General features: G+C 44.4%; 1 protein-coding gene across 1 annotated transcript in view; it reads left to right on the plus strand.

Annotated features, from left to right (window-relative positions):
- ap1g1 (adaptor related protein complex 1 subunit gamma 1) overlaps positions 1 to 23721 on the plus strand; it is a 138414-nt gene that overhangs the window by 78444 nt on the left and 36249 nt on the right. Inside the window, exons 10-15 of the mRNA XM_078400867.1 lie at positions 4350 to 4405; positions 7858 to 7971; positions 8855 to 8995; positions 10223 to 10277; positions 15143 to 15265; positions 22375 to 22464. Coding sequence (XP_078256993.1) covers positions 4350 to 4405; positions 7858 to 7971; positions 8855 to 8995; positions 10223 to 10277; positions 15143 to 15265; positions 22375 to 22464 — 579 coding nt within the window. The remainder of the gene's footprint in view (positions 1 to 4349; positions 4406 to 7857; positions 7972 to 8854; positions 8996 to 10222; positions 10278 to 15142; positions 15266 to 22374; positions 22465 to 23721) is intronic.

The raw sequence follows: 23721 nt of genomic DNA on the forward strand, positions 1-23721 counted from the left end.
GGATAGAAAATTGGTTGGCGGCCAGGAAGCAAAGAGTAGGAATAAACGGGTCCTTTTCGGAATGGCAGGCAGTGACTAGTGGGGTACCACAAGGCTCAGTGCTGGGACCCCAGTTATTTACAGTGTATATTAATGATTTGGACGAGGGAATTGAATGCAACATCTCTAAGTTTGCGGATGACACGAAGCTGGGTGGCAGTGTTAGCTGCGAGGAGGATGCTAGGAGGCTGCAGAGTGACTTGGATAGATTAGGCGAGTGGGCAAATGCATGGCAGATGCAATATAATGTGGATAAATGTGAGGTTATCCACTTTAGCGGTAAGAACAGGAAAGCAGAGTATTACCTGAATGGTGACCGATTGGGAGAAGGGGAGATGCAACGTGACCTGGGTGTCATGGTGCACCAGTCATTGAAAGCAAGCATGCAGGTGCAGCAGGCAGTGAAGAAAGCGAATGGTATGTTGGCATTCATAGCAAGAGGATTTGAGTTTAGGAGCAGGGAGGTTCTGCTGCAGTTGTACAGGGCCTTGGTGAGACCGCACCTGGAGTATTGTGTGCAGTTTTGGTCTCCTAACCTGAGGAAAGACGTTCTTGCCTTAGAGGGAGTACAGAGAAGGTTCACCAGATTGATCCCTGGGATGGCGGGACTTTCATATGAGGAAAGACTGGATAGACTGGGCTTGTACTCGCTGGAATTTAGAAGACTGAGGGGGGATCTTATAGAAACATATAAAATTCTTAAGGGGTTGGAGAGGCTAGATGCGGGAAAATTGTTCCCGATGTTGGGGAAGTCCAGAACCAGGGGTCACAGCTTAAGGATAAGGGGGAAGTTTTTTAGGACCGAGCTGAGAAAACATTTCTTCACACAGAGAGTGGTGAGTCTGTGGAATTCTCTGCCACAGAAGGTAGTTGAGGCCAGTTCATTGGCTATATTTAAGAGGGAGTTAGATGTGGCCCTTTTTGCTAAAGGGATCAGGGGGTATGGAGAGAAGGCAGGTACAGGCTACTGAGCTGGATGATCAGCCATGATCATACTGAATGGCGGTGCAGGCTCGAAGGGCCGAATGGCCTACTCCTGCACCTATTTTCTATGTTTCTATGTTACAGAGGACATTGTGGAAGCGTTGTTAAGGGGGGGGGGGGGGGCAGGACTGGCAGCTCAATGTTCCTGGGTACATGTTGTTCAGGAGAGACAGAGGAAATGTGAAAGAGGAAAGGGTGTCGTGTTAGTGATTAAGGTGGATGTCAAGACGGCAGTGGTTAGAGGTGACATTACAGACGGTTCGTCTATATGGGTGGAACACGAAAGGGATGATCACCTTGTTGAGGGTGTACTACAGGCTTCAAAGTGGTACTACAAGCCTCAAAGAGCAAATGTGCCAGGAGATTGCAGACAGTTGCAGGTCTAATAAGCTTGTCGTAGGGATTTTAATTTTCCCAACATTGACCTGGAATGTGAAAGGTGTAGATGGGGTGGAATTTGTTAAACATGTTCAGGAAAGTTTCCTCTGGAAACATACCTCCGGCAACATGTTGAGTGCCTGACACGGGAGAATGCTTGATCTGGTTTTGGGAAATTGGGAGGGGCAAGTGGATGAAATGTTCCTGGATGAGCCTTTTGGGACCATTGACCACTGTTCTGTTAGGTTTAATATAATTATGGGTAGGGACCTAGCGGGCCCACGACTTAAAATGCTAAATTGGGGAAGGGCCAACTTTGAGGGTATGAGACAGGAATTCGCTCAAGTTGATTGGAGTACGTTATTTGATGGAAAAGGAACGTCAGGAAAGGAATGTTTTTAAAAGTCTGCTGACAAGAGTTTAGGACATGCACGTCCCTGTTAAAGTGAAGGGCAAGGCAGGCAAGGAACCCTGGATGACAAGGGAAATTGGGGCTTTGGTCAAGAGCAGGAAGGAGGCATGGGACAGGTATAGGCATCTGGGATTAAATGTATCCCTGGAGGAGCTTTGGGAACAAAGGAGTAAGCTGAAAATGGAAATCAGAAGGGCAAAAAGGGGCCAGGAAATAGTTCTGGCAGATATCATTAAGAATAATCCCGATATTTTATAAGCACAGAAATGGAAAAAGGGTAACTAAAAAAAGTGGGAGCCCTCAGGAATGAGAGCAGTCAACTCTGTGGTCCCACAGGAGCTGGGCAAGGTCCTCAACAAATACTTCTCTGTTTTTACCAAGAAGAAAGGCAAGAGGATGGAGGAACTTGGGGTAGTCACTGGAAATGTCTTGAGAGTCATTATTACGGTCTCAGAGGTGCTGATGGTCTTGGCACAGGATGGACAAATCTCCAGAGCCTGATCAGATATATCTGAGCTCCCTGTGGGAAGCTGGAGAGGAAATTGCAGGAGCCCTGGCTGAGATTTATGAGTTGTCATTAAATACAGGAGAGGTGCCGGAAAACTGGAGGGAGGCAAACATTGTGCCTCTTTTTAAGAAGGGCTGCAGGAAAAGGCTTGGAACTACAGGCCAGTGAGCTCAACATCTGTGGTCGGAAAGTTGCTGGAGAGTATTCTGAGGGATATGATACACGTGCACTTAGATGGACAAGGGCTGATTGGGAATAGTCAACATGGTTTTGTACCTGGGAGTTCATGTCTCACAAATCTGAGTTTTTTGAGGATATGAACAAAACGGTGGATGAAGGCGGAGCTGTAGACGTTATACATATGGATATTAGTAAGGCATTTGCCAAGGTTTCACGTGGCAGGCTGCTCTGGAAGGTTAAATCGCATGGGATCCAAGGGGAGATAGCTGGATAGAAAATTAGCTTCATGATAGGAAGCAGAGGGTGATAGTTGCAGGCTGCTTTTCAGACAGGAGGCCTGTGACTAGTGGTGTGCCTCAGGGTTTGGTGCTGGGGCCTTTGCTGTTTGTCTATATCAATGATTTGGATGAGAATGCACATGGCATGGTTAGCAATTTTGCAGAAGTAGGTGGTATTGTAAATAGTGAAGATGGTTGTCAAAAATTGCAGCAGGGTCTTGATCAGTTAGGCAGGTGGGCTGAGGAATGGTTGATGGAATTTAATATAGAGAAATGTGAGGTGTTGCATTTGGGAGCACTAACATGGGTAGAACCTACGCAGGGAAGAGTAGGCCTCTGGGGAGGGCTGTGGAGCAGAGGGATCTAGAAGTACAGGTACATAGTTCATTGAAAGTGGCAACATAGGTAGATAGGGTGAAAAAGCTTTTGGCACATTGGCTTTCATCAGTCAGGGTATTGAGTACTGAAGTTAGGAGGTCATGTTGCAGTTGTATAAGACGTTGGTGAGGCCGCATTTAGTGTATTGTGCCACTTTTCTGCACCATATTATAGGGAAGATGTTGTCAAGCTGGAAAGAATGCAGAGAAGATTTACGGGGATGTTGTCAGAACTCGAGTGCCTGAGCTATAGGGAAAGGTTGAGCAGGCTGAGACTCTATTCCTTGGAGTGCAGGAGGATGAGGGGTGATCTTACAGAGGTGCATAAAATCATGAGGGGAATAGATCTTGCCCAGAGTACGGGAATCGAGAACCAGAGGACATAGGTTTGTGAGGGAGGGAAGATTTAATAGGAACCTGAGGGGTAACTTTTTCACGCAAAGGGTGGTGGGTGTATGGAACGAGCTGCCGGAGGAGATACTATTGCAATATTTAAGAAACATTTAGACAGGTTCATGGACAGGACAGGTTTAAAGGGATATGGGCCAAAAGCAGGTAGGTGGGACTAGTGCAGATGGGACATGTTTGCCGGTGTGGGTACATTGGGTGGAAGGGCCTGGTTCCACACTGTAAGACTCTATGACTCTTACAAGATGTGCAACTGTGCAGGGCAACCTTTTTATACCGAGGGTGGTGATTTATGGAACATGCTGCAAGGGTTGTGGGTGGTTGAGGCAGATATGATAGTGACATTTAACAGGCTTTTGGATAGGCAGCTGAATATGGAGGGATATAGAATATGTACAGGTAGATAAGGGATGGTTCTGACATTATGTTCAGCACACCCATCGTGGGCTGAAGGGCCCATTCTTATGTTGTACTGTTCTCTGGTCTATGATTGAAACGAAACACACAGAAAAGTCCTTGGAAATATTGCATGTTCAATCAAAATGTGTGTATTGTAATTACAATTGCAAACTTGTAATTAATATTAAAATGAATTGATATAACCTGCACTTGGGCAGAGACTATTTTATCATGTCCCAGAAAAGGAAAAGAGTAGAAACATCATAAATAGCACTGTGGCAGAAAAGTTTAAATGACATAAAAATATAGAAACCTCCAATCATTTAGCCCGCTTGACTTTATGCATAATTAACAATATAAATGTCGTACTATTTGATTCCTTGCAGGTTTTAGCCATCAATATCTTGGGACGATTCTTGCTAAACAATGACAAAAATATTAGGTATGTTTGTAACCTTAAGCAGTTTTGTTAAATCTGTATATATTGACAAAAGCCGAGTGTGTTTAACAAATGAGAAAAAACACATCTTTTGCTTCGTTTATATATAAATTGGTTGTCCTAAGAGGCGTGTTGGATCGCTTGCTCTACAACCAATCTTATCAATTTGTGGGACAACAGTATTACTCGAGATCTGTGGGCTACTGTAATCCTGAGACCTTGTCTTGAATGTTGGACCCTTTTGTGCTTGCAAAAAATCTCTATATGGTCGATGATGCTAATTTTCCCCTGCAATCACCAGAGTAGCTGATTTGTCATCAAGAATACTAGAGCACAAATATTGCATTAATTCTGGTTATAAATTAATTTTCTATAGGATAATCTTGTTTTTTTCAACCTGAGTTTAGAATACAAAAGTTAACAGTGAAGTACAAGCAACCCATATTCACGTACAGTTTTAGTACATTCTGATATAACTGCATCATTAGCAGAGTATATTTCAATGTTTACCTAACAGGCGTAATGGGATTTCACCCACAGTTAATGAAATTTAAATTTATTGGAATCTAAATATAGGTTAGGAAACATGAAAATGTGAGTCTAGAGATTGGGACCTACTTACAGAGGATTTGAACATAACCTCCAATAATATAGAGTCATACAGCACGGAAACCGGGTCATCAACCATCTTGTCCATGCTGACCAAGACCTTATAAGCTACTCCCATTTGCCCAGATTTGGTCCATATTCCTCAAAGTCCTTCCTGTCCATGTACCTGTCCAAGTGTCTTTTAAATGCTGTTATACTATTTACCTCAACTCTTCTGGCAGCTTGTTCCACATACCCGCCACCCTCTGTGTGGAAAAAGTGTGACTGCGCAGGTTTCCTCCGGGTGTTCTGGCTTCCTCCCACATCCTAAGACGTGCGGGTTTGTAAGTTAATTGGTTTCTGTAAACTGTCCCTCGTGTGTAGGATAGAACTAGTGTATGGGTGATTGATGGCTGTTTTGCGTGGACTCAGTAGGCCGAAGGGTCTGTTTCCACGCTGTATCTCTAAACTAAACAAAAAAATAGCAGTAGAGTTGCTGTCTAACAATGCCAGATTCAATCGGGTTCAATCCTAGCTGTGGGTACTGTCTGTATGGAGTTTGTATTTTTTCCTGTGACCATGTGGGTTTTTGTCTGGGTTTGTAGGTTAATTGGCCTCGGTAAATTGTCCCCAGTGCATAGGATAAAACTAGTGTACAGGTGATTGCTGGTCGGAACGGATTCGGTAGGCCAAAGGGGCCTGTTTCTCTAAACTAAATCTTACCCCTCCCACTTTAATCCTATATCTTCTAGTTCTTGATTCTACTACCCTGGCAATAGACAATAGACAATAGGTGCAGGAATAGGCCATTCGGCCCTTCGAGCCAGCACCGCCATTCAATGTGATCATGGCTGATCATTCTCAATCAGTACCCCGTTCCTGCTTTCTCCCCATACCCCCTGACTCCGCTATCCTTAAGAGCTCTATCTAGCTCTCTCTTGAATGTATTCAGAGAATTGGCCTCCACTGCCCTCTGAGGCAGAGAATTCCACAGATTCACAACTCTCTGACTAAAAAAGTTTTTCCTCATCTCAGTTCGAAATGGCCTACCCCTTATTCTTAAACTGTGGCCCCTGGTTCTGGACTCCCCCAACATTGGGAACATGTTTCCTGCCTCTAACATGTCCAACCCCTTAATAAACTTATACGTTTCGATAAGATCCCCTCTCATCCTTCTAAATTCCAGTGTAGTCGCTCCAGTCTTTCAACATAGGACAGTCCCTCCATTCCGGGAATTAACCTAGTAAACCTACGCTGCACGCCCTCAATAGCAAGAATATCCTTCCTCAAATTTGGAGACCAAAACTGCACACAGTACTCCAGGAGCGGTCTCACTAGGGCCCTGTACAACTGCAGAAGGACCTATTTGCTCCTATACTCAACTCCTCTTGTTATGAAGGCCAACATTCCATTGGCTTTCTTCACGGCCTGCTGTACCTGCATGCTTCCTTTCAGTGACTGATGCACTAAGACACCCAGATCACCCAGCATCCTCGTAAATCTTCACTGCACTCAGCTTTGTGATATCCTTCCGAAAGTAAGGTGACCAAAACAGTACTCCATAATGCAGCCTCGCCAATGCCTTGTACAACAGTAACATAATATCCCAACTTTATACTCAATACACTGACAAATGAATGCCAATGCCCCAAAAGCTGCCCTTATCACTCTTATGTACAACCCTAACTACCTGTGACCCCACTTTCACGAATCTATTTACCTATACCCCGAGATCCCTCTGCTCTAAGAAGGGCAGCATGGTGGCGCAGTGGTAGAGCTGCTGCCTTACAGCGCTTGCAACGCCAGAGACCCGGGTTCAATCCCGACTACGGGTGCTGTCTGTACGGAGTTTGTACGTTCTCCCCGTGACCGCGTGGGTTTTCTCCGAGATCTTCGGTTTCCTCCCACACTCCAAAGACGTACAGGTTTGTAGGTTAATTGGCTTGGGTTTGTATACTTGGTATAAGTGTAAATTGTGCGTAGACTTGTGTTAGTGCATGGGGATCGCTGGTCAGTGCGGACTCGGTGGGCCGAAGGGCCTGTTTCTGCACTGTATCTCTAAACTAAACCTTCCAGGGCCCTGCCATTCACTGTGAAGGTCCTGCCCTGGTTTGACTTCCTCAAAATGGAACATCTTGCAATTATCTGTATTAAACCACATAAGCCATTCCTCAGCCCAGCTGATCAAGAATCTGCTATAATTTTTAACAACCCTCTTTTTTTAATCTACGATACTAGCACCTTCAGGCCTTCAGTCAATGTAGACAGCCTTGGCCTTGTTAACCTTTTTGCTTACTTCTTTAAAAAAAATCATAGATATAGTTAGTACATTGCAGCACAAGAACAGCCCCTTCGGCACAAAATGTCCGTGCCGAATATTGCCTGCATGTGATCCATTTTTCTCCATTCCCTGCATATCCATGTGCCTATCCAAAAAAAAGCCTGTTGCATATGCCTCCACCACCATCCCTGGCAGTGCAACTACCACCTTGTGCAAAAAAAAAGCCATCTCCTTTAGCATTTCTACACTGGGAAAAACATTTTGACTGTCTACCCTGTCATAATTTTATATATGTTAAAATGTTTAAGACAAACCATATCCTATTGCACAATTCATAATTAAAGGCAAAAAATGATATTCACTTATTTGTTACTGCAATTAGATGTGTGATTATTATAAAATGTGTTCATTGTATGCTTAATCACTACATTTTTATTCACTCAATAGCCCTAATTACATCCTTCAGCTATTGCATGCTCATTTTGAGTTGGGTTTGTGTTTGAATCAAGCTGACCTATTTTGAAATGTATATGATTATTATGAAAGATTTTAAACTTACAGAATTTTTCTTTTCCGTCATCGTAAGGTATGTGGCACTAACATCGCTGCTCAAAACTGTCCAAACAGATCATAATGCAGTCCAAAGACATAGAAGTACAATAGTGGATTGTTTGAAGGACTTGGATGTATCTATTAAACGGTAAAATCACTGTCTTGGAAGTTTGAATATTGTATAGTTCATTTTGCCACATACAATGTTGTTACGCAGTTATTACAAAGTATTAGCCTGTGGTTTTGACATCATAAGAAGAAATTTGTGAATCCAGTAATGCTTTATGGGTAATGAACTTGGTTGTCCAATCCGAAACATTTCCTATCAATTCATTCCACAGATGCTGCCTGACCTGCAACAATTCCTCCAACACCTTGCTTTGCTCCACATTCCAGCATCTGCAGTTCTTTATGCCTCTGTATTTTATACTCAGTTCATTACAATTAACCTATGCTGTGATGGGCATTTAGGCAACTAATATCGAACGCATTGTAGAATTAACACATTTTGCTAAAGTTTACTGAATAGAAAGATTGTACAGTGATGAGTATAATATTCTTGATTTGACATCTGTACAGCGAGAATAATTATGAAATTCACCATTCCTGGTTCAATACACCTGAAATTTAATTTGTTTATTTTGCTTTATAACAGAAACTATCTAAGATTCCTGTTTCTTAGAGGTGCGGCTTGTGAATGTGGCTAACCCAACAGTTTATAATTTCGAAGATAGACACAAAGCTGGGGAAACTCAGCGGGACAGGCAGCATCTCTGGAGAGAAGGAATGGGTGACGTTTTGGGTCGAGACCCTTTTTCAGACTCGACCCGAAACGTCACCCATTCCTTCTCTCCAGAGATGCTGCCTGTCCCGCTGAGTTATTCCAGCTTTTTGTGTCCATCTTTGGTTTAAGGTAGCATCTGCAGTACCTTCCGACACAATTTATAATTTCAACAATTCTCATGCTAGAAAGTTGTCTTTCTGTGTATTCAAATAGCATATAAAAGTTTTTTCTGTATTTGTCTGTTTAGGCGTGCAATGGAACTGAGCTTCGCTCTTGTAAATGGAAATAACATTAGAGGAATGATGAAGGAATTACTCTATTTCCTGGATTTATGTGATCCTGATTTCAAATCTGATTGTGCATCTAGCATCTTTCTTGCAGGAGAAAGGTAAGGCTTGAAATTCTGAGTGCTGTACAAATGTATTGCCAGTTTGATACTGATTAAGTGCAAATATTAGATACCCCAAAACATCAAATTGTGCACTTGAACGGTTTTGTGGGAATAAATAGGGGGTTAATTTGGGCCTGTTTCCGCGCTGTAAGTCTAAAGTCCAAAGTAAAATCGAAATTTGTGTACTGATATTATATTTTGGTAATTGTTAAATAGGTTGCTATCTTTGAGTATTGCCTTAGATATTGCAGTGTTTTGTAAAATCCGCTATAAGGTGACTCCGTGAAAGAGCGGGTTATTTTCAAATACAACGTTCTTTACAATAGCTAAAAAATGAGCTTTTGTTACTGTAAGCTAAATATACTAAAGGCTGTTAGTTACATTGTTTTCTAGAATATCTTTGTTCAAATGTCAGATCAAAGCAGTTGCTTGTCAATTTAAATGAATTGCTGAACTGTAACGAGCAGCCTGTGTTCTTAAAGAGGCAATGGTGTATGATTACTGTGGGGACGCTCCGTCCACTATAACCAACACCCATTATAAAGAGATCCATAATAACGGGAGTAGACTGTACCGTTCCTCTTTCACCCCATCCCCGTTCCGATGCATCCAAAACATCATTCCATCCCCTTTGCTTCTCGGTTAACCTGCTGAGTTCATTCAGCAGTTTATTATTTTGCCCCAGATTTCACCGTTACAGATCTCTCTCCAGGTCGCTTAGCTGTTACTTTTCAGGCTTTAGTGACTACCCTTTACTACAAAGAGAATTGGCCTCTATTTTAAATAGGCAAGCCCTATTTTAGAGCAGTAACCCATAATTATTGATTAGCATACAAAAGCATATGTGAACTGTCTTGACCCTCTATAATTTGGTAAATCCTTTTATCTTTTATCATTTGGTAAATCCTCTGAAAAAGTGGATCATTTTTATTAGCTTAAGATTTATTTGCTAACAAATAACATTTTGGCATTTCAAATATGAGTGTGAATGTTTTCTTATGTGTTTTAAGTTCCTTTGGACCAAGTTTCTTGAGTATTTAAACTAATAGCAATTATTTTTGCATTAAGAATTTTCACTTTAGACCTGTGAATACCAATATAGTTACTTAAAATAAAGGTATTTGCCAATTGATTCTTTAGCAAGAATATAGCTTGGGCAATTAAAGGAATTATATTGATTCTATTGGCATGGAAAATTCATGTTATTCTATTTCTCTTAATTAGGTTTGCACCATCCAAGAGGTGGCACATTGACACAATAATGAAAGTCTTAACAACAGTAGGTATAGCCTTGGCTTATTTTGTGAAAGGTCTATGTGTTCTTGATAACTTTTGGGGTCAGCTCTCAGCTCTGGTCTCTTGGATTGAATTTGTCCTCATTTCTGTAACCATTGCATATTTTCAACTAGGTAAATATCTGAAGGAAAAGGTGGGCCATGGGAAGACTGCAATGCGTCGTGTAGTTTTGTATTGTTTGAACAAAGATCCATTGCAACCATTATAACACTTTGCCATCTTTACCTTATTTTATAGAAATTCAATGAGAGTGAATTTTATTTCATATCTCATTATGAGGAGTGATTTGTGAATTCTCGCAGGGCACGTTTCGGCTATCTGAGTAGCCGTAATGTGGGCGTCACCTGTATAAACTTGCCTTGGCTGTTTCACTACGTTGTTTGCTCAGGGTTGTAGTTGTCATTCTCATATCATGGTTAGTTTGCCTAAGCTGCCTGCAATATCTAGTATTTGATATTTCCATCTGAGAAAAAGTGTCTGATTGTCCTTCCTATCTGTGCTTCTCATAATTTTATATACTTCTATCAGGTGTCCCTGCAACCTCTGGAGTTCCAGAGAAAACAATTCAAGTCTGTCCAACCGGTAGATAACTGATTCCAGGCATCAGTTTAGTAAACCACCTCTGCACCATTTCCGAAGCTTCCACATCCTTCCCGTAATGGAGCGACCAGAACTGCATATAACATCCCGAATGTGGCATAACCAAAATCCTATCATTACATCGTGACTCTTTTACTCAATGCCTCAACCTATAAAAGCAAGCATTCCATTTGCCTTCTTTACCAGTCTTGTCTACTTGTGTTGCCACTTTCAGGGAGTTAGGGACTTGGAGCCCAAGATCCCTCTGTACATCAATACTGTTAAGTATCATGCCTTTAATTGTATATTTACCCCACCTAAGTGCAACACCTCACACTTGCTCGAATTAAATTATCTGTCATTTCTCGTAACTCATCTATATCCTGCTGTATTGTTTGAAAACCTTTCTCATAGTCTGCAGAATCCCTCTGAATCCATGTGACCAAGTCACTGTTCATCTTCTGGATATGCCTACCATGGGGGACTTTATCAAATCCATTACTAAAATCCATTTAGACAACATCCACCACCCTGCACTCATTAATTACCTTTGTCACTCCTTAAAAAAACGTATTCAAGTTCGTAAGGCATGACCATGTCATGCCGACTTCCCCTAATTATCACATTCTCTTACATCCTCATAAACCTTGCATGCGCTTCCTTTTACTTTTGGACTAAATTTACAACCTCTTTGGTCAGCTACGGTTCCCTTACTTTGCCATCCTTATCCCTCCAACTTGCTGGAACTTGTTGGTTCTAAACTTTAATCAACTGGCCTTGAAATGACTCCCACATGTCGGATGTGGATTTACAGAATACAAATGCTCCCAGTGTCCCCACCCACGCTCCGGCCTAATCACATTGTAGTTTGCTTTGCTCCAATTTAATACCGTTACACAAGGTCCAGCCTTGTTCCTTTTCAAAACAATCTTAAAAGGAATTAAGACCTTGAGGAATTTTGATCACAATCCCAAAATGCTCTTCCACTGTAACATTAGTCACCTGGTTAGGCTCATTTCCCAAAATAAGGTCCAGTATGTTCCCTTTGTGTGTTGGACTATCCGCAGACTTTTTCAAGAAACTCTCTTGCATGCAACTCAGAAATGTTGTTCATTCTAAGCTCATGGCACTGAGCAAGTCCCAGTCAATATTGGGGAAGTTAAAGTCACCCACTAAAACAACTCTGGTGCTTTGGCATCATTTGGTAATCTGTTTATCAGAAGGGCGGCACGGTGGCGCAGCAGTAGAGTTGCTGCTATGCAGCACTGGAGATCCCAGTTCGATCCCGACTAAGTGTGCTGTCTGTACAGAATTTGCACGCTCTCCCCATGACCACGTGGGTTTTCTCCGAGATCTTCAGTTTCCTCCCACACTCCAAAGACGTACAGGTTTGTAGGTTAATTGGCCTGGTACAAGTGTAAACTCTCTCTAGTGTGTGTAGGATAGTGTTAATGTGCGGGGATCGCTGGTCGCTGTGGACTCGGTGAGCCTGTTTCCACGCTGGAGTAACTCAGCAGGTCAGGCTGTATCTCTAAACTAAAAAACTAAACGTATCCTAGTGTCTAGTGGAGTACCCCAAGGATCTGTGTTGGGTCCACTGTTGTTTGTCATTTACATTAATGATCTGGATGATGGTGTGGTAAATTGGATTAGTAAGTATGCAGATGATACTAAGATAGGTGGTGTAGTTAATAATGAAGTAGATTTTCAAAGTCTACGGAGAGACTTGGGCCTTTTGGAAGTGTGGGCTGAAAGATGGCGGATGGAGTTTAATGCTGATAAGTGTGAGGTGCTGCATTTTGGTAGGACAAATCAAAATAGGACGTACAGGGTAAATGGTAGGGAATTGAGGAATGCAGTGGAACAGAGGGATCTGGGAATAACTGTGCATTGTTCCCTGAAGGTGGAATCTCATGTGGATAGGGTGGTGAAGAAGGCGTTTGGTATGCTTGCCTTTATAAATCAGAGCATCGAGTATAGAAGTTGGGATGTAATGTTGAAATTGTACAGGGCATTGGTGAGGCCGAATCTGGAGTATGGTGTGCAGTTCTGGTCGCCAAATTATAGGAAGGATGTCGACAAAATGGAGAGGGTACAGAGGAGATTTACTAGAATGTTGCCTGGGTTTCAGCACTTAAGCTACAGAGAGAGGTTGAACAGGTTGGGTCTTTATTCTTTGGAGCGTAGAAGGTTGAGGGGGGACTTGATAGAGGTTTTTAAAATTTTGAGAGCGACGGACAGAGTTGACGTGGGTAGGCTTTTCCCTTTGAGAGTGGGGAAGATTCCAACAAGGGGACATAACTTCAGAATTAAGGGACAAAAGTTTAGGGGTAACATGAGGGGTAACTTCTTTACTCAGAGGGTGGTGACTGTGTGGAATGAGCTTCCGGTGGAAGTGGTGGAGGCAGGCTCGATTTTATTATTTAAGAGTAAATTGGATAGGTATATGGATGGGAGGGGATTGGAGGGTTATGGTCTGAGAGCAGGTAGATGAGACTAGGTCAGAGAAAGTGGTCGGCGTGGACTGGTAGGGCTAAACGGGCCTGTTTCCGTGCTGTAATTGTTATATGGTTATATCCATTCCTCTATCTCCCACTTGCTATTGGAGGAGCTTACAGTATAATCCCATTAGAGTGCTTGCAGCTTTCCAATTTCTCAGCTCTACCCATATCGTATCAGCGGACAAACACTTAAGTATGTCCTCTCTGAGAGTCGCCATGACATTTTCTGAAAATCATACATCATGTCTGAAACATCAAAACCCCGGAACATTGAGCTACCAGTTGTGTCCCTCTTGCAACAATGGCTGCAACATCATAGTCCCAAGCACTGATCCAGGTTCTAAGTTCATCTGGTTTCTCTACAATATTCCTTGCATTGAAATAAACACACTTCAGCCTGTCAGTATCAACACATTCCTTTAGCATTTCCTGCCTGTTCTTCCTTTGGAATTTACTGGTCCTAACCTCTACCTTCCCATCACTCCTAATTTCTGACCGATTATTCTGGTTCCACTCTCATGCCTTTCTAGTTTAAAACCTACGAGTAGAACCAACAAACCTTCGTGCAAGGAAATTTGTCACCCTCTAGTTCACTTGAAACATGTCCCTTTTGTACAGATCACCTCTGCCCCAGAAGAGATCTCAATAGTATAAAAAACGTTCATGCCAACCAATATGCCCCATCTAAGTTAATTCAATTTCCCTGCATTTGGCCCATATTCCTCTAAACCTTTCCTATCCTGGTACTTGTCTGCATCTTTTAAATGTTATTGTACTTCTTATTTTCCTCCTCTGGCAAATCTGAGTGAAAAGTTGCCCCTCGGGTTCCTATTAAATCTTTCTACGCGCACATTAAATGTTCCTGATTTCCCTACTCTGGGTAAAAGACTCCATGCATTCACGCTATCGATTCCACTCATGATTTTATACACCTCTGCAAGATCACTCCTCAGCCTCCTGCGCTCCAAGGAATAAAGTCATTGCTCAACCTCACCCCATTGCTCAGGCCCTCAAGTCCTGGCAACATCTTCCCAGCTTAATGACATCCTTCCTATAGCCTGGTGACCAAAACTAAGCACAATCTTGCAAATGTGGCTTTACCAACTTATTGTACAACTATAATGCCCCTTCTTTTATACTCAATACTCTGACTGGTGAAGTTCAATGTACCAAAAGCCTTCTTGAGCACCCGATCTACCTGTGACACCATTTTCATGAAACTATATTTAGTTCCTATTAAATCTTTCTACTCGCACATTAAATGTTTGTCCTCTGGTTTCTGATTCCCCTACTCTGGGTAAAAGAGTCCATGCATTCACCCTATCAATTCCACTCATGATTTTATACACCTCTACAAGATCACTCGGCTCACCGAGTCCACACCGACCAACGATCCCCGCATATTAACGCTATCCTGCACACACTAGGGACAATTTTACATTTATACCAAGGCAATCAACCTACAAACCTGTACGTCTTTGGCATGTGGGAGGAAACCAAAGATTGTGGAGAAAACCCACGTAGGTCACAGGGAGAACGTGCAAACTCCTTACAGACAACACCCGTAGTCAGGATCGAACCCGGATCTCTGGCACTGGAAGGCAGCAACTCTATCACTATGCCGCCCTATATACCTGTACTCATTGATCCCTCTGCTCTATAACACGTCCCACGGCCCTATCATTCACTGTGCAGCTACTGTCCATAAAGATTTTCACAAAGTGCTAATCATAGTTGTAAAATGTCTTTGTTTTTTCTTTAATTCCAGGCTGGAAGTTATGTGCGAGACGATTCAGTGCCTAACTTGATCCAGTTGATAACAAACGGTGTTGAAATGCATGCCTATACTGTACAGAAACTTTACAAAGCCGTCTGCGAAGATATCTCTCAGGTACATATAAACAATAAGAAATGTTACATTTGAACATGATTGTGATGACCTGTTGTGCTGCTGCAAGAATTTCATTGTTCTGTTAGGGAACATATGACCATTACACACTTTTGATTCTTGAAGTGCCAAAAGCTAAATTATATTACGGATTGAAGTGAACTTCGGTGTTTTAGTTTTCTAAAACTTATGTTGTAGTTCGTGACGCTGTTCGAATGAATCAGTTTTTTGATAAAGGTGATCAGTCAGCCATGATTAATCTTGATTAAAGTAATTCAATTTATAAGCTCTCTCTTCCCTTTAGGTAGTAGTAGAATAGGATGGTACGAGGATTCCTTGTTTTGTCAATAAATGTTTGGTAACTTTTCAGCCAGTTTATCCAGTAGAGCTAAGCAAAAACGTAAACATAATCAAGCAGGTAAATGCATTCAGAAAATTTAAACGGCAAAATGTCGAATAACCGGTTTGACTTTCAAGGCAAGAACGTTTGGCACAACTTCCTTGTGAACAAAAACGATTGGAAATTAGTGAAGTGCAAGCATTGTGAAACAACATTCAAATATCAGCCATCCCATCATTACATAAAGATCACTCACCTGGAACACAAACACGCCATCAAATTTGGCCTAATGTCTTTAAGTAGGTCAGTTGGCATTCCATCCTGCACAAATCGGGGAACAATTCTTTTGCATTTCAGGAAGAAATCAACAGAAACCCCCGAGTTTGTTAAAGAAAATAACTGCAGATGCTGGTACAAATCGATTTATTCACAAAATGCTGGAGTAACTCAGCAGGTCAGGCAGCATCTCGGGAGAGAAGGAATGGGTGACGTTTCGGGTCGAGACCCTTCTTCAGACTGAGTTTGTTATTGCACATTTGACAGCTTTTGACAGAATTCCGTTTGCAACTTTGGCCGAAAGTGTTGACATCAAAAATGACTGGAAAGCACAAGGTCTGAAAAGCCCAAGTACAAGTACGGCAATTTGTGATATTGTAGTAAACCAAGCGTTGTGAATGAAACGGATTTTATTAACGAAACAGTGGTTGAACACACACGCGCTTAGTTAGGAGAACAGTTAGGTGCTTGTTGCTGTTGAGAGGTGCACCACACGTCTGTCCACTCGTGGGCTCGAGCTGAGCTTCCCACCTCCAACTGTCAACTGTCATCGTCAACTGTCATCTCCCTGTCACGTGATCGTTCCAGTTCTGGTGACGAGGGTTCCAGCAGTAAGTGGCTTTTCCCCCAGGTGGCGCCACATAACCCCCCCCCCCCCCCCCCCAGAACCGGAGGAATGAAAACGAGCAGGAGCCCAAGTAAGGCATCCAGACTGTGTGTGCACATGGTCTGTGCTCGGAGGCACCACCAACAGAGGTGAGGGTGACCAAGTGGCTGACCCCTACGACGGGGCTGTGCTACCCGCACCGGCTGATCATTGTTGACATGAGCAAGGTTAAGGCGGAACACCAAAACAATCTCCCGTCTGCCCCCCATGTCCAGCACAAAAGCAGCAGTACCATGTTGCAGCACCTGGAAAGGACCTTCGTAAGGCCTGTGCAGGAAAACTTACTGACAGTCCTTGAGGGAAGGTGGGACATGTGAAGTAGTAAGTCCATGATGAGACGTGGATACAGGGGCCAGCTGGCCCAGACGCACCAGCACAGTTGAAAGAGGCTCTTGGCTGGGATGAAGTCCCCTGGGACCGTAAACGGGGTGCCGTACACCAACTCAGCGGATAAAGTAGCCAAATCCTCTTTCGGGGCGGTACAAACCCCCAACCAATCCCAAGGCAACTCATCTAACCAGTCGAGCCCGTGAGCAGCGCCTTCAGGGAGGACTCAGATGCTGATGGAAACGTTCCACCAGCCCATTGGATAGTGGATGGTAAGCTGTGGTGTGGTGCAGCTGCACGTCCAGCAGCTGGGCCATGGCAGACCACAAAGCAGAGGTGAACTTTGCGCCGAGGTCTGACGAGATGTCCACTGGCACACCATAAGCGGGCGATACAGTGAGCAGCGAGGGCATGGGCACATGTTGCGACAGAGGTATCGGTGAGCGGGACAGCCTCTGGTCATCGCGTGAACCGGTGTACAATGGTGGGAAGGTGGGGACACCCCTGGATGGTGGTAGCGGGCCCACCAGATCAACGTGGATATGGTCAAAGCGACGGCACGGCAAAGCAAAATCCTGCAGGGGCGCCTTGATGTGATGCTGGACCGTAGATGTCTGGCAGGGCACGCACGTCCTGACCCAGTTGACAACCTGCTTCCGCAACCCGTGCCGCATAAACTTTGCCGCTACCAGCGCCGTCATTGCTCGGATGGAAGGGTGGGCCAAACCGTGGACGGAATCGAAAATCTGGCGATGCCAAGCCGCGGGGGCGATGGGCCAAGACCGGCCAGTAGAGATGTCATAAAGGACCATGGTGCCAGCAGGTCCCAGTGGTACATCCTCCAAGGACAGGCCGGAAACGGCGGTGCGGTAGGCATGCATCTCCTCATCGTCCTGCTGCGCAGCTGCTGGGGCCGAATAGTCGATGCCCTGGGCTAAAGTGAGGACGCCATTGATGGTAGTGCGGGTCAACGCGTCGGCGACCTGGTTGCTTTTACCCGCAGTGTGCTGGACACAGGTCGTGTACTCGGAGATGTAAGCCAAGTGACACTGCTGCCTGCAGACCAGGGATCGGAGACCTTCGCGAAAGCAAGTGTGAGGGGCCTTGTGGTCGGTAAAGGCCATGAAAGGTCTGCCCTCAAGGAAATAACCGAAGTGGCGGACGGCCAGGTAGAGCTCCAGGAGCTCACGGTCAAAAGTGCTGTAGTTCTGTTCTGGAGGGAGTAGGTAACAGTTGAAAAAAGCGAGTGGTTGCCAGCGGCCATCGATCGGCTGTTGGAGTATTCCACCTACAGCAGTGTCCGATGCGTCCACAGTCATAGCGGTCAGAGCCTCAGCCCGCGGAATGACCAGCATCGTTGCCTCCTTTGCGCCGTTGAAAGCGGCCGTGGTCTCAGCATCCCGCTCGAGGTCCCGCTGCTTGCTGGACAGGAACTTGAACAATGGACGCATAATCCTGGCAGCCGCTGGCACGAACCGATGGTAGAGGTTTATCCTGCCAATGAACTCCTGAAGACCTTTCACCCTGGAAGGCCGAGGAAACTGCTGAATGGCCTCAACCTTGGCCGGGAGCGGGACTGCACCATGTTGGGTGACGTGATGGCTAAGGAAATTAATTGAATTAAGGCCACTTAATCTGCCACTTAGCCAGATTAATGGCCAGGCCGTGTTCGCTGAGCCGCTGGCAAAGGAGCCGGAGGTGCGCGAAGTGTTCTAGACTAGCGACTGGCGCCGAGAATGTCATCTAGGTAAATGAACAGAAAGTCCAACCCACGGCCTACCATGTCCATAAGCCTGAGCGGCGTTCTTGAGGCTGAAAGGCATCCTGAGGAACTCAAACAGGCCAAAAGGTGTGATGATTGCGGTCTTGGGAACGTCGTCCGGGTGCACGGGAATATGTGGTAACCGCGGACCAGGTCCATTTTAGAAAAATATTTTGTGCCTTCCAGATGGGCCATGAAATCTTGAATGTGGGAACAGGACACTGATCGGCCATGGTGGTGTTATTAAGGCGGCGGTAGTCCCCACCAGGCCTCCAGCCCCCAGACTCTTTAGGGACCACGTGAAGGGGAGAAGCCCACAGTCTATTGGACCGACGCACAATGCCCATGTCCTCCATTTGTTGGAACTTATCCTTGGCAAGCTGCAGTTTATCGGGGGAAGCCTGCGTGCCCATGCGTGGAGCAGCGGTCCGGTGGTTGGGAGATGGTGCAGCACGCCGTGGTTGGGGCGGGCGGATTGGAACTGAGGAGTCAGGGTGTCGGGGAAATCTGCTAGTACCTGAGCATACACGTTCTTAGCGAAAGATACGGAGTCGAGGTGTGGGGCAGCGGGAACAGCAAAGAGACGGGTTGGAAAGTCCCAGAGTGGACGAGACATTGTCCCTTCATATCGACCAGCAGAGAACGTGCCCGGAGGAAATCGGCGCCCAACGGTTGGAGACGTCTGCGACAGTGAAAGGCCAAGTGAAGTGGCAGGAGCTGAAAATAAGGGGAGCCGTACGGACACTGTATGTCCGTATGGGGCTGCCATTGACGGCAGTCAGGGGATGCCCTCGGCTACTGGAACGGGTGTCGACTCCCAACGGGGGTAATATGCTGACCTCTGCTCCCGTGTCGACGAGGAAACGATGCCCAGAGTGGTGATCCCAGATGTAGAGGCGATGTTTCTGGCCGACTGCGACAGCCACTACTGGCGGCCGGCTGCAGTTTTTCCCGGATGCCTGCAGGGAGAACAGCTTCGACGGGCCTCGGAACCCTAGCGTTGGTGGTAGTAGCACCATGTACCTTTGCCAGCGTCGCCCGACACCGGCTTCAACGCTGTGCTGGCAGCGGGGGCTGGAAATGGCCGCTGGGACCGCCGCGGGCCTGCCGAAACCCGACCGAGGGAAGCACCATCCTGCTGTTTGGCGAGCCGCAGCTCGGCCACTCGTTCAGCCAGCTGCTGGGGGTCGGCAAAATCACTACAGGCGAGGAGCAGGCAGATGTCATCAGGCATCTGCTCCAAAAACGCTTGCTCGAATAGTAGGCAAGGCTGATGTCCGTCCATCAAGGAGAGCATCTCGCTCATCAACACTGACGGCTTGCGATCGCCGAGCCCATCCATGTGAAGGAGCCGGGCTGAGCCCAAAAGTGCACAACAGGAGTGCTTTGAGGCCCTCGTACTTGCCGTCGTCAGGCGGTTGGCGAAGATAATGTATGAGGAATGTCAAGAAGCCGGTGCCAAAAGAAGTCATATTCAAACCCAAAGGACATTTGGAGATATTGAAACGAGAAATGGCTGGCCTGGAAAATGCATTGAAACGCCCAAGCACACTTGAAAAACTGTACAGATCACTCATGACAATTCCTGCCAGCTGTTGAATCTGGAAGATGCTTATGGCATCTCTGTCACAAGATTGCGCACATCGTTGAGTGACGAGCATTGATACTGTATGTTTTTTGAGATCTTACCTAATGACAGTCTAAAGTAGTTTACATTTGTGAAATAAAGTTAAATTGGCCAAGAAAGAATGAGTTTAAATTTGAAAATTACAAACCTTTGAATTTTTGAAAATTATTAATTTTAATTGGGGCAAAGTGATTAATGAATGATTAATTACTTTTTCAAAATTAATCAGTTCATCAGAAAGCTGTCCTAGTAGTTATTTAATCATTGAATTATATACTTCCTAAGCAAAAATTGTTGCCAAGAAAGTTAATAACTGATGTTTTAGCACTGTAATGGTAAACATTTAACAGGTTCATCCGTGACTTTTAGATTCTTTCGTGCATAAGAATGAGTTTCAGTTAGCTTTGGGCCAGTGTGTTGCACATGTAATTTAAAGTGGGGAGATGTGCACTAATGTGCAAAAATAAGGAAATCAGCGCATCAGAACTGTTTCTAGAACACAACTCTCTCTTGGTAGCATCCAGTTATATTTTAAATATGTATGCTTTAAATATTAGATGGGTCTTTCTGCCCCTTATCCCTGGACTGCCCTTCAGGTTGGTCTTTTGTGTTGGGGTCACTTTCATGTTCTAAACACACAACCTGTGAATTCCCCCAATATCTAAAACTGGATCAGTGAGCCTTGATCCTTTTCTACCTTTTCCATTTTTATTAGTATTTTTATCAAATTGATTATGAAATAATTTCTATTCATATCCTGAGATTTCATATTTTAAAATATGATTAAAAAAACTCTGATCAGGCAAGAGCCAGACTTTTAAGTGTTGGTTAATTCCATTTGTTGGTTAACATGATGTCATTCGCACTGCTGTGCCCTGGAGTTTAGTCCAGCCATTCCATCTTACATTCTTTTAGGAAGAAGATGAGGAGACATTTATTTAGCCAGAGAGTGGTGAATCTGTGTATTCTTTTGCCACAGAAGGCTGTGGCAGCCAAGTCAGTGGACATTTTTAAGCAGAGATAGATACATTCTTGATTAGTACACGTGTCAGGTTATGGGGAGAAGGCAGGAGAATGGGGTTGGGGGGGGGGAAGATAGATCTGTGTTCATAAATCTAAGAACTGTTCATTTTAGTCCATAACTACATTTTTAAGATCACTGAGAAACTGTTTCTCATGAAAACAACTTTTCTTTTTTTGAAAAATTCTAATTATCCAGAGATCCAGACCATTTCCGTCACCTCAAGTGATCCCACCACTAGTCACATCTTTCCCTCACCGCCACTTTCTAGTTTCAGCAAAGATTGCTCCCTGCGCAACTCCTTGGTTCATACCTCCCTTCCCATCCAAATCACCTCTTCCCCAACTACTTTCCCCTGCAACCGCAGGGGAAGTTTAACACCTGTCCCTATACCTCTTCCCTCGCCTCCATCCAGGGAGCCTGCATTCATTCCAGCTGAGGCAGAGGATCACCAGCTCCCCTTCTTACTATATCTACTGCATCCAGTGTTCCCGCCTGGACTCCCACCTATTTTTCTCATCTTTTCCCTCCCGCTCCCACTATCACCCCCTGGCTTCACAATCTGCAACTCTTCAAACCCCTCTCACACCTATCGTTGTTACCTCTGGCCTTTGCTTCCAACCATCTGCCTGTCAAAAAAAAACCTCGCCCGTGTCATCCTATTTCCTGTCACGCTTTGTTCTGCTTCTCCCCTCTTCCAGCTTTCTTTTCTCTTCCCTGCTTCCCACCCCACAATCAATCTGAAGAAAGGTCTCGACCTGAAACGTCACCTACCCCTGTTATCCAGAGATGCTGCCTGACCTGCTGAGTTACTCCTATACTTTGTGTCCTTTTGTGTATTAAACAGCACCAGCAGTTCTTTGTTTCTATGTGCTAATGCAGGTTAATGTTAGACTTTTTTACTTTTGTATGCGTTTGAATAAAAGTAATCTATCCTACCCTAGTTCTTTAGATTCGAGTCATATCTCTGAATAGATACTAAACTGTGATACAAATCTGCATTTAACATTTAATAAATTAGTAGATTATAACAAGAAATAATTTTAATTTCAGTTTTTAAGTATATTTCAGTTTCTGACTGTCTTTCAACAGCAACCTCTTGTACAAGTCGGTGCGTGGTGTATGGGAGAGTATGGTGATCTTTTAGTTTCTGGCCAATGTGAAGAAGAAGAGCCTATTCAGGTAATACGGATTTTTTTTAACAAAGCAAGTTGTATATCTGGATTTCAGCAAGGCATTTGATAAGGTTCCACATGATAGGCTGCTCTGGAAGGGTAGATCACATGGGAGCCAAGGAGACGTAACCGACTGCATAGAAAATTGGCTTCATGGAACGAAGCAGAGGGCAGTGGTGGGAGGTTGTTTTTTGGACAGGGCGCCTGTGCCTTGTGGTGTACCTTGGAGTTCAGTGCTGGCCCATTGCTGTATGTCATCTATATCAATGATTTGGATGAGAACATGCAAGACATGATTATGTTTGCTGATGTCAAAAGTGGGTGGTGTTATAGTTAGTGAAGATGGTTGCCAAAGATTGCAATAGGATCTTGATCGGTTGAGCATTTGGGCTGAGGAATGGTTGATGCAGTTTAATACAGAGAAATGCGAGGTGTTGCATTTTGGGAAGTCTAAACAGGGCAGGACCTGCATAATGGTCTGGCAAGGTCTTGTGTTCACTTTTGGTCACCCTGCAATTTGAAAGGTGTTAAGATGGAAAGGGTGCAGAGAAATTTACGAGGATGTTGCCAGGACTCGAGGGCCTGAGCTATCGGGGGAGGTTGAGCAGGCTATAGGACTTTATTCCTTGGAGCGCAGGAGGATGAGGATCTTATAGAGGTGTATCTGATCATGGGAGGAATAGATAAGGTAAATGCGCATTCTTTTACCCAGAGTAGGGAATCAAGAACCAGACGACATGGGTTTAAGGTGAGGAGGGAGTGATTTATAGGAAACCGAGGGGCAACTTTTTTATACAAAGGGTAGGTATATGGAACGAGCTGCTGGAGGAGGTAGTTGAAGCAGGTACTATCACAACATTTAAAAACCATTTGGCCAGGTGCATGGACAGGATAGGTTTAGAGGGATATGGACCATACGCAGGTGCGTGGGATTAGTGCAGGTGGCATGTTCGTTGGTGTGGGGAAGTTGGACCAAATGGCCTTTTAACACACTATGACTCTATTCCAATAATTTCCACACAAATCATTGAGCTTAGAAGTAATAACATTCCTGCTGAATTCTTGCCCAGCAGCCCAAATAAACATTGAGTAAAAACACGAATTAGAAGTGTATTGAAAATAGACTTTGCTGGAATACATTTCTGCATTGTATTGCATGGTGCATTGTCCTCTTCAGTTGTAGAAATATTGTTGGTGTTGTCATTTTGTGATATCATACAGTATATCAGAATAAATGGCCAGCAATGGAAGCCAAATCTTTTCC

This window comes from Rhinoraja longicauda, chromosome 6 (genome assembly GCF_053455715.1).
Source record: "Rhinoraja longicauda isolate Sanriku21f chromosome 6, sRhiLon1.1, whole genome shotgun sequence".
In the NCBI taxonomy this organism is placed as follows: domain Eukaryota; kingdom Metazoa; phylum Chordata; class Chondrichthyes; order Rajiformes; family Arhynchobatidae; genus Rhinoraja; species Rhinoraja longicauda.